At 38.7% G+C, this 12,480-nt stretch overlaps 2 protein-coding genes across 2 annotated transcripts; both read right to left on the bottom strand.

Annotated features, from left to right (window-relative positions):
- Window positions 1–7,311: 7,311 nt before the first annotated feature.
- Window positions 7,312–10,809, bottom strand: LOC140138933 (uncharacterized). Its single transcript, XM_072160717.1, has one exon. It carries the CDS (start codon window positions 10,793–10,795, stop codon window positions 9,362–9,364), a length of 1,434 nt encoding a protein of 477 aa, XP_072016818.1. The 5' UTR covers window positions 10,796–10,809; the 3' UTR covers window positions 7,312–9,361.
- On the bottom strand, window positions 10,809–11,834 carry LOC140139318 (potassium voltage-gated channel subfamily B member 1-like). Its single transcript, XM_072161098.1, has one exon. The coding sequence runs from the start codon at window positions 11,832–11,834 to the stop codon at window positions 10,809–10,811; it is 1,026 nt and encodes a 341-aa protein (XP_072017199.1).
- Between the last annotated feature and the right edge of the window lie 646 nt (window positions 11,835–12,480).

The following is a 12,480-nucleotide window of genomic DNA, read 5'->3' as shown; positions in this document are numbered from 1 at the left end:
CAATGCACAAAACAATATTTGTAAAATCATTATCGAGAGATTTAAAAAGTTATCGAGAGAATTTTCTGTAATATTGTTTTAAATTAGCACAAAATACAATTTTCTAAGCAGAAAATGGCCACAGTTCCTATCTTGCCATTGAAAACTACAGGAAGACCGCCTGCAGAGCTTCAAGCCACATGCCAGACATCCTGGCGCCTACTGCAAATGGCTGCGCCCATGTGATGTAAGTCGATAATATATTATCGACTTTATAAAATCATTGTACAGGACTGTTAAGTTACATTTGTTGCCTCACATTCTAAGAGATTTATACATGTAAGCGACCATTCTTTCTAACTGGAATTTTTTCATCATATTGGGATGCGATATAATGAGACAAAATTCGCATGCCGGGATAGATAATTTTCATTGTAAATTTACATATTGAAGATCTTGGATATACCCCAACACAAAATATACATAACGAATATGAATATTAATGAACCACGAAATCAGTAGAAAGTATTTCACTGTTTATATAAAATAAGAGGTGTTAGTGTATGAAGCCCTTTCCTGCAATAGCTGCCCTATAGACATTTGACAATTTCTGCATTCTATATTACACACATCTCTACATATAACACCTGGCAGCTATTGCAGTTAGGACGTTCTTACACTCATCACTCTAATGATTCCACTGCCATATTGCCAGAACCACACTAGCATTTTGCGCATTTACAGCCAGCTGCAATAAAATATACCTTTAAATTATTTACAATTATAAAATATAACATTGCGCAAACAATATCTTAACAAAAATGGCAATATGACGGCTATGATTATTAAACATCAATTATCAATAAAACAATACAAATGAAGGCTGCTTGGTATCAAAATGGATGGTTATTGTCTTACTAACATTTTTTTCTTCGCTTCGACAAAATAACTATAACAAGAAGATCCCTATAAAAAGATGCATTTTTCCCAACTCACAAAGAATTAATTATAGAGAATGTTTTTGAAATATTTGCAGACGGTTTATTGTTTTGAACTAAACTACAACAACACAGTATCGGTTTGCCTTTACGATTGGACCCTTGCACATGCGCACATCGTTAGTGAACATCGCTGCTGCGCAGTTCACGTATAACAATGTGCGCATGGGCGTGGCGTTTGTAGGGGCCAATAACAAAGGCCTTTGGTATTAACTGAAATGGTCAATTACCAACTGCGGATACTTTGTTTTCAGCTGAATTCATACTCCATCACTGATATCTGACCAATGAGGTTGCGCGCTTTTCTCAACGCAACAAAAAGCGCGCTACCTCAATGGTTAGAAACCAATTGCTCGTCGCTCAGCGATGGAGTATAAATTCAGCTTTAGATTTGGAGCAGGCTAATTTAAACCATCATGCCGCCCAAATACATAATATCGGGAGCATGTTAATTTACCATTATGCTGCCCAAATAACAATACAGTATATATACAATGTGACTCGTTTGTAGAAACTGCACTATGAGAGCCAACTACCATTATGGAATAATTTGTACTAAGAAAGGATATAGAAAAGATGCTAGAAATATACCGCAAGTGTTCTAAAATCAGCAGCTAGAACATGAAAAGCTTAGAAAACTTTTAGGTACCGTGGTATGAATTGTTTAAGGTTAAATACAATGTTCAGTATTACTGAGAATGAAGCAAGCACAGATTCATTACATAAACAGTATTTCTACTACACATAATCAAATGTACGGTCCCGGTGTACGGTACTTGATAATTGAGCGTATAAATGTGCGGTTACAAATTGTCTGAAAAATCCTTACTAAACAACAGCCGTGTCGGGAATGTGCCGCACATAGGATCAGTCCCAGCAGGCTTGTGATCCTTGGTCATTATATGTCTAGTGTTGAAGGAGCACAAAGCATTCAATATAAAGTCTACACCTACAAAGCTTTATCCATTTACAAGGGCTACAAATAAATGAGGTGTTTCCTGCATGTACTTTTGGCCCTTGAACATGGATGAAGCAACCTCTTCAATATAAAGACTACACCTACTAGGCTTTATCTACGTTCAAGGGGCAAAAGTACATGTGGTTTTCCCGCCCAGTGACGATATAGTCTTTCCAAAAATATAATGTCCACCTGAAACATAGGTGGACAGTTGATTGGTATTTCACCAATGAGGTAGCGCGCTTTTCCCAACGCAACAAAAAGCCCTTTACCTCATTGGCTCAAACGAATCGCTATCACTCAGCGATGTAGTATAATTTAATGATGAATATTGGTAAGTACACTTAATTACTAGAATTGTTTTGCTGACTGTGATACCCCAGGCTTCGATACCAAATTAACACCATCAGGAACCGACAGTTGACACTAATGCATACCCGAGGAAGAAGTCCACTCTGGTGGCAGCTACAACGGGTTATCTTTCTTGGTGATGGTGAACTCTTCTACTCTTCATTTTGCCATTCCCTGCCCTTCATCTCTGGTCGGTAAACTTCCTGTCCGTCGGTCGACCTTCCATACCATCAATACGGTGCTTAATTCCATAGTAGTGAACACAAGTAAATTACATTACAAACTGTATTGTATGATTATCTATAGTATAAACAGGTTGGGTTTAATTGCGCTTTTGGCGAGAGAGAATGATTTAATTGAGCTAAATGGTATTAAATGTAATACAAATGAAGCTTATTTTGTACAGTATTGCTATTGAGAGTAAAGAAGGAAGTTGATCTTGTATCTAGGCTATAGACTAAATCCTACGTCGTCTACAACTACGCATGTATTTGTGTTATGCTTGTGCTGACGACTGAAAAACTTACCGTTCGTTTCGTGTCGGACTCGTTCGTTTCGTGTCGGAATCATGCAATTAGCTCGCAAATAGTAGCACGTCTCAACGCGACTTCATACTTACGGTGCCATTATGACAGGATTGCGACCTGATGATCTAAAATGCATGATCAAAACAAACGCTTTCAACTGGCCAATCTCAGTTCTCAAGATTCTGGGAACAAGTCCCACACCTTTTTAACATATAAGTCTCTCAGTCGTCAACCTGGACATTGCCGTGACTGAGGCCTGCCGCTGCCACAGCAGTCAATATCTAGCCTACTATAAACTAACACTACAAGTCTGATCTAATTATTATAAGTTATTATTTCTGCAGTATAAAAGATTAGTTCCGGTTTCAGATAACCACAGAGCTAAATTGTCGAGGAGAAAACCGGTACTTGTTATAACACCGGATACGGATGAAGTCACGATTACTATAAACTGTCCCTATACACCTCCTATTGAGTGATATACGCACTTCGCCCAGCGCGGGAAGCGACTGAGGTAACTTCGCCATCTGCCGTCAGAATTATACAAAGGAGTGCGGAGGCAGACGGTCTATAGTTGTCCGCTATTCGTCGGTATGCAGTAATTATGACGATAAAAGGGCTATTCCGGTTGAAATCCATACATCCCATATGGAAGTCATATTTTGAATCTCCATACAGGGAGGGTAGATTTCAAATAGAATCAACCATCCAGTTATTATGACGATAAACTCGTCGCTCGGAATGTAATTATCACAATGCCTACTTTGTGACTAGAACCGCTTAATATTTGGAAAACAAGATCGGTTCTAATGTCAAGTAATTTTTGATGGTATTTAAGCGCACGCCTGATCTGCTTGAATAGGAAAGCGACAATTTTACCTGACCTTTGACCTCAGTGAAGATTTATGTATGCATAATAAAGTACTCAAGGTGTATAAAGCTGGAAATCTATCACTAGGATCCAGAACATGCTCATCTATCAGGGCACAATTCTGTAACCCCAATACAATTGCATAGTCATTGAATGACCTTTGAAAATTTGGGTACAAAAACTCATACTTTGCAACTTGAGGTCAAATTGTGCACTATGATTGTTTGATTGAAGTTATTGAACTATGCCATTGGGATGAGTTGTGGTCCATAGTGTATACTAGGCGAGGTATCTCTACACATAATGTACACTTTGTGTTCTATATTAAATATCATTATACACTGCGTTATTAGATATTAAAAACTCGGAGCTAGAAGAATAACACACACATAGAATCGTTGTAGTAAATTACCTAATACAAGTACATATTCATTATATTGCAAGTCACAAATCTGTATTTCTGACATTGAAAAATGACCTGTGTCTGGCCTGGATATGAGATAGTTGGAGTAATGTTGTTATTCATTTATTGCCATCAACGATAAATTCCAGCTTGGTAAGCAACTCTAGCACCAGTCAAACATTTGGACGTTGATGGCGTCCTAGAGATATTGGCATAATTAAACAGCCAATATTCATAAAATCTTGTGGATAAGAAAGAGAGAAATAGTGCGTGAGAGAGATATAGGAGTACAAGAGAGGAAACACATTAACGCAAAGGACTGATCAGTATAAAATGCGGTGGTTGGACGAATTTATATTTTTGTTGAGAACTCGAATTTCTGTCTCAAAGGTTTTTGTGTGCTTTTTTGTTTGCAATTTCCCCACATTTTAGTGTCCTACTTATAATCTTATAACCTCAAGTTTCTCAAATCCACTCATATTTATATTGATAGGCCCATTATATTTTTGCGTTATGACATTATTCATGACTTGCCACCACAGAATACAGTAAAACGTTGCTTTCTAATACATTAAACAATACAAAATACCATGCATCCCTCCGTTTGTTAGACATCACTTCTGTTCGACATCTCTTGAGCCAATTAGGATTAGAGTTGAGGTTAAACTTACGGTCACCGTTACGGTTTATCATGTCGGACAAATGGCGTGTCGAGCAAACGGAGGTTAACCAGCCTATCGCATAATAACTACAACCGACTAAAATAATATCATTTCATGCTTGAATTATATAAAGGTATCAAAAACTAAAAATACCAGCAAAGTCTAAATAATACGCAATATTTTAGCATTATTATTCGCATAATAACATCAAAATCACTATACCATAATAAAAAAGCAACAATTTATATTCAGCAAATTATGTACCAAAATTGAAACATTATAAGCTAATTTAATTAGCCTCCTATAACAGCCGTTTGAACTAAGAATAATTATGACGAAATGTACATATAAAATTATATCGAAACACAATTTTCATTGATTTCATTTAAATGTAATGCCCATACATGGACATGTAATGCCTATATATGGACATGTAATGCCTATATATGGACATGTAACCCTGAGAAAGATGAATAAACATTTAATTGTACACATAAATTGCAAAGATATTATGCGCAAAGATTACCAACTCAAAAGTGTACCATACATAACGCTATGACAAACACGCAACATCGCGCATGGAGGTATTATACATCCAGCATTTATCAGTCGTGTATTCACTATTTATAAATAGCTATTTATATATCACCATGGGGTACATGGGCGCAGCCATTACGCAACATCGTATCACCAAAGATTATCTAGATCACAAAAATGTATCACCAAATGATATGTGCCAAACATCTGAAGATTGGGAGATCCTGTAACTTACATATGTTATGAGAAACTGATTTTAGAGAAAAGTTACCGAAATCGTTTTAAAATTTACCGAGCTCCATTCATTTTATAATGGTTTTTATTCGGTAAAACACACCACATTTTGAGCGACTAGTTGCTGAAGTCAACTGCCTTACCATTGAAAGTACAGGAAGACCACCCACTGTGCTAGAGGTCAACTCTCCAGACATACTGACGCCCAGCCTTAATGGCAACCTCCATGTCTCTCTATCAATAATTTATATATTGCTATTTATAAATAGTGAATACAGGACTGTTTATCGACAGGAGCCGATATCGAACGATAATTTGCGTCTTTCCACTTGAGCGTTTCAAAGGTTTGCGCATGCGCTGCAGAGCGCGCGTTTTTGGCATAACGCGTTACATGCAGAAACATTCACACACTTTGGATCAGAGTTTACTGAGCGTACATAGTAAAATAATCCGGGGGTACACTATAAAGCCTCCAGCATACTTTCCTGCCGCTTGCCGCTGCGGCAAGGCGTTTCAACCAATGACAAGCCTTTATTGTGTCCGTTTGTCTACAGTGCGCGTGCGCCACGCCGCTCAGCGGCAAGCGGCAGGGTAGTATGAAACCAGCATAAGTTGCCTTCACTTGCGACATACACATAACGGAGCTAGTCGGTCCTCTTTGATTCCACTTCGTTGATAAATGGTATAGTCAAAGACAAAATGAATTCGATTTTTTAACTTCATTGTTTTTGACAAATACCAGTGTAGGCTTTTACAGTACCGTAATAACACGGTACCACATTTTCCACAACATTGCGCTTACTTACGGAACCACCACACACACCCACACACACACACCCACACACCCCCACATAGCAGCACAACTTCTATTCAATCAGTCACGGGTTCCCGCTGAATATTACCATAATACATACATTTTTCAAAGTAAATAATACGTACAATAGACTTCGTCAAATCATGGGATAAATCAATACTACAATTCTTAAATGAACAAAGCGCAGGCGCGCAAAAGAATTAAAATACCACTTATTTCTTGTGAACAACGACAAACAAGCAGCCAATACCTCTTTAGCTCTGATTTAAGACCTCATTTGTTGAAATTGATTGAGAATTTAGGAAACGGTGATCTAAAACCTAAGAAATGAACGGAATCAAAAGCTGCACTTTCATGTTCTAATCAATGAAAGCACGACGCTAGTTGTAATGTGCTAATCAATGTAAGCACGGCGCGTTTTCTCTTGTTCGAGAACGCTTTGTGTACAAATCAATAGGGCATGCACTGGAGCAAACTGTGACTTTGGAATTTGCATCTTCCTTGGGTTTTTGGACCATCGTATCTTAATATTTTATATTTCTTGAACGATTTAAACGAATTAGGTCTTGCATTCCAGCAGGGGCGTAGCCAGCTTTCTCGGGGGGGGGGCAAAATAAAATTTTTGGGGCACAGACGAAAAAAATTGCAGTTGCATCATACAATACATAGAGACTGTATGTCTTCGAGCTTCCCGAAAAGGGCCTTATTGTGATGATGTACGCGCGTAGCACGAAAAAAATGGTATTTTAAACTATTTTTGCCCATTATCCGGCTAAAAAGGGCTTCATTGTTACAATGTGCGCGCGTAGCGCGGACCATTTTTGTATTTTACACTATTTTGGCCCTGAATTTTGCTAGAAAAGGGGCTCCTTGCCCTTTTTCCTTTGCCCTCCTGATTTTCTCTTTCATTTTTTTTGTCAGAGGGCACTTTTTCTTTCATTTTTTTGTCAGGGGGGGGCACTTGCCCCCTGCCCCCCCCGCTGGCTACGCTACTGCATTCCAGCTAAAAAGATGCAGCTATTGGCTGCTGGTTCCAATTATGATATATCTGTCTTCGTTTAGGAGGTAGTGGGTGAACATAAGTCGTACCTTAATTTTTTGCGCACATATATTAGCGGATTCTTTCTTCATAACACGTGATACCCATGTGGTAAGAAATAACTTGAATGTTAGTTAATGCTCAAATGTGGATGATGTGGAGGGTAGATTCTCGATCGAGTGGACTTTGGACATCACATGACAACCGTCCTCTGCGCATGGCATAATGACAACTATGCTTTGCGCATGACATAAAGACAACTGTCCTCTGCGTATAATGGCTTTGCGCACGGCGCGCGTCTGCACCATGTATCAACATCTACATAATACAGGTAATTGTTTTGAACTAAGTAAATGACGAGAACAATGTGTACATATTGCTTAGTTTGCCCAGCAATGACAAGGACTGATTTGCTACTGGCTGTCATACCATGGGTGTACAAGCAAATTAGGGCGATATAACTTGGTATTGAAGTGATTGGATAAGCGTAATGTATTGAAATCATGGTTTTCACTATTGGCGAGTGCCAACTCGTGTCGAATTTTAACAGAACATGATGCTTAGTTGATGCTGCAATAAAGCCATAATGTACAATCTTATGATATGAAATTTGTTCATTTTTTCAAACCTGATTTTATGGACTAAGCAAAATTGGCTGTATTTGTAGGTCAACAGAGCAAAATTCGACATAAAGTCAAAACTCACCAGTAGAGTGTCTTTCACTTCACCTTTTTATTTCAGTTCAAATTGAACAAAAACGTTTCGCTACGATTGTTACTAGTATATTTTCATTATTTTGAGTATAGAATAACAAATTCAAAATTGAAAGGAAATTGTTCTTGTACATTAGGGCTTTAAGAAGCAAGAGCTCTAGCCAACATGAGCCACAGCGGCACCCTGTAGAAGAGCGAAAGATATATGGTATTAGAACTGCATTTTATAACAAATAGACAAAGTCTCATAGTTAGCATTATAAGTAAGTTCATATTAGTGTACACTAATAGCTTATCAAAGGCGTTTCACAGGTGCTACGGGGTATTTCTGCTTTCCAACATCAACACTAGAGCATCTATAAGGAATTAATGTATGTAGCTGTGTAAGATCGAACCCCATGAGAACTACCTGCCGATTGGTCAAAAAGAAGTTTTCATTATCAAGTAGACCAATCAGCAACATTGTTAGAATAATTTCACCACACAATAAAATTGAGATGAATTATTTGCAAAGCTCGATTCTGATTGGTGATTAAAGTGAAGATATCATGTAATTGGCTAATCAGAGGCAATGTTACATCAACAGGTAGTGCTCAGGGAGTTAATAACAAATCTTTTGTGATTATTACTTCGAAGTTTAAAAATGTATATCATATACTTAAGCCCTTTCAGAAATGCCGACTACTCGATAATTTCGGCAAGAATTTACGATATATTAGACAAGATATGGACATTAATGATAATCATTACTCATGTTAATTAATGAACGGAATAAATATGGATTCTTCAAGAATCAGGTCGTTGTCAAGGAAGCCCTAGACGCTTATAAATTGAATTCATACTTCACTCGCTGATTCAAACCAATGACATAGAGCGGTTCTTCTAAAGCAATAATTACCGATTTCGTCCATTGGTGATTCAGAGTTTATACTTCATTCGTTCGTTCATTAGCTGTTCATTGACGGCAACAGTCAATAACAATATTCAACAGAATATATTCAGTTTTACTTTTCATAGTAAAATGGCGGTGTGTTGTATCTGCGGTGATCGATTTATATTCTTAACATGTTTTCTCATTATATTGAGATCACTACCACAGTCATAAGGTATGTGACTGTTTACCTGTAAAATTAATTTTCTTTATTAATTTGTATTGTTTTAAACATCTTTTTGAAATTTATTTTAAAATGCAGAGCAGGAAATGTTTAAGCATGTAATCTCTATATCAACATGCGCTGGGAAAATGATGTGCCATTTTGCTATGAAATAACTGAACTATATAATAACAATGCGATCGCCATCTTTTGATGCTTCAGACTGTTCTGCCGCGCCCGCTTCTGTCCCGTTTGCATCCGGGACATTCGTTTGAGATGGAAGAGGGTCAATCTTTGGCGATGCCGTGTTTAGCTCCGGTACTCCTCCTGCTTCTTTGTCTTTTCCTGATTGCATAGGTGCTTGGCTATGTGCATCAATATTTGATGCTTTATTGTCATTACTTATACTTTGAGCTGGACTTGATTGATCCACTGCGCATGCGCTTTCGTTTAAATCTAGTAATGGTTTATCGTCTGTAGGATTTGCCGCCGATTGTTTTTTGTGATATGCAATAGGTTCTGACTGAGCCGCTACAACGCTATTACCATTGGCGTCATTCTGGGGCCCTTCCGGGAAAATGAAATGATCCCCGCTCTCCGTTGAATGCTCAATTCCACTTTCTCCAGCGGAAGAGTCTTTGACGGTATTCGCTGAAATGACCGCGGCATTTGTATCAACATTCTTAGAACCGCCACCCTTTGCGATCAATATATGCTCGTCTTCACCGTCACTTTGCTTTGTCAAATTTTGTAGTGGAACCTCTTGTTTTTTAAGTTTAGCAGAATTGGGAGGGGGAGTGGATGCTGCACCTGAATCTGAGTCACTTGTCCGACAATCTTTTCCTTCATTCAAATTATGATCCTTACGATGACCAAATTTATGATGCCCTAGCCTCATCGCATTGGTAATGCTACCGATTCCTGCCAAAAATGCTGGTCTATGTTTCAATTTTTTCGGTTTCCATTTGGTTCCCGGTTTTTTACCTTGATCAAGACTTGACCCGGAATCGGTAGACGATACGCTCTTACGTCTATCTTTGCAGCTTTCGTCAATTTTTACTCGTTTAGAAGACACTCCCATCATGGATTGGGAACTCTGACTCTCGGAGCTTGATTTTCGACTTATAGAGGGGCGCTCGTCACCAGAGCTATGAGTTCCTTTAAGCGCAGGTTTAATTGCTCTAGTATCTAATACAGCTAATTTAGCAGGGCTGCTACTATTTGAGCTAGTGGGAGCTTTAGTCCATGTGGTCGTGAAACCATCATCGAGTTTCTGTACTATTTTATCCGGTTCTGGGGATGCCGATAATAATGGTTGAGTTTCACTCGGATCTCTCGCGTCACGGTCAGTAGCAGAGGAACGTTGGACGCGCTCGTTTGACACATCTGAACTCTGAGAACGCGATCGTTCACGAGGTGGAGATTTTTGGGGCGTTGTTTCATCCGTGATTTGTATAGCAACATCCACATTTGTCTTCTCATCACTATCCTTCATACCTTGATCCTCTACATCACTTTTTCTATCATCTCCACGAGCGGATTTTTGGAAGCGCTCCTTATCTCTTCCTCTCCCACTATGTTTACGTAAACCTGATTGGCCTGCGAGCAAGCCCATTCGTCCAATCGCCCTAAAAAATCTTATTTTTATTATCCGTCTCTGATGCGCTACTCGAACTCTGCTTATTGGCGTGATCTGTGTATGTTGTAGAACTATCACGTGGTTCTACACGACCACCGTCCGCACCAATTCGCCGCGAACTCTTCTCGTTTCCTGACATATCCAGTGACACATTGCTACAAGAATCTTCAGTTCCGGTTAGCCTCCTGGCAGGACTAGACTGCACGCTGTTATCAGCAGTACCTTTCCCGCTATACCCGCCTCCCTTTCGGGTATCAATCACCACATCCATCATGTCTAAACACGCGTCGCGAATATTTAAGCTTACTAAGCTTCCTTGAGCTTTGGCTTTGTTAAGCGCTTCACGACGCTTGATGGACTTCTCTTGCATGGTCTGTTGTTGATAGTATTCTGAGAAATTATTCACAATAATAGGAATTGGTAACGCAATGAATAGCACACCGCAGATACAACACACAGCGCCTACGAGTTTGCCAAGTAATGTTTCTGGAGCCATATCTCCATATCCGACGGTGGTCATTGTAATAACGGCCCACCAAAAAGAGGCCGGTATGCTCACAAAAGCTGTTTCGCCCTCGTCTTTCTCGGCAAAGTATGCTAAACTAGAGAACATCATGATACCTATGGCAAGAAATAATACTAAAAGTCCAAGCTCTTTATAGCTGCGTCTTAAAGTAAAACCTAAAGATTGAAGTCCAGTTGAATGGCGAGCTAACTTGAGAATTCTCATTATTCTCATAATACGAAATATTTGGACAACGCGACGGACATTCTGGAACTGCATAACGCTATCCTGCGAGGATTCAGTCAAAAACAAAGTAACGTAATAAGGCAATATGGCTAGTAAATCAATAACGTTGAGGGCGCCCTTGAGGAATTTCCATTTATTTGGCGACGCAAACAATCGAAGTAAATATTCTAACGTAAACCAGGCAATGCAGACAGTTTCTATATCGGCTAATACAGGTACATCCGCTTCTTTTTCAAATTGTTCTTGAGTCTTCAGTTCTCTCATAGTGTTGAGAGAAAGCGCGATTGTAGACAAAACGATGAAGAAGAGAGAGAGCATCACCACTATCTGTGAAGAAAACAACAAAGAATGATATAGTTAACATAATGGAAATGAATGTGTATGTAATATAGGATTATGGAAAATGTATTATCGTCTTCATCATCGTCATCATCATCATCATCATCATCATCATCATCATCATCATCATCATCATCGTCATCATCATCCCCACCACCACTATCGTCATTATCTTCATCGTCGTCATTGTCAGTATCACTTGTGTCATGATCAGCACCAACAGCAATGACAGCTTTAAGAACGATAACGACCACCAGATCGCAAAAGAATTAAGGAACAACAAGTTATGTTAACATCTATATATCCTAGACAATAACTGATGCGTCATGAGGCCATAAGTAAAGGTTTATTTTAAAGCTCTCGAGTGATTTGAAAACAAATGCGAAATGCGATTTTTTTTTTAATTTCCCGACTTGGTATTTTTATGGTATTTTGAGAAAAAAAGTCCGATTTTCGCCGAATTTTTCCAGAAAAAACTAAGAGACAAACTTTTTTTTTGGCCTAATAAGAACCAGCAGCCAATACCTGTTCCCATTAGCTCTAATTTCAGACTTCATTGGTTGAAATCGGT

Source organism: Amphiura filiformis, chromosome 18 (genome assembly GCF_039555335.1).
Source record: "Amphiura filiformis chromosome 18, Afil_fr2py, whole genome shotgun sequence".
Lineage (NCBI taxonomy): Eukaryota > Metazoa > Echinodermata > Ophiuroidea > Amphilepidida > Amphiuridae > Amphiura > Amphiura filiformis.
The sequence above is the reverse complement of the archived record's forward strand: the minus strand, read 5'-3'. Positions and strand labels throughout refer to the sequence as shown.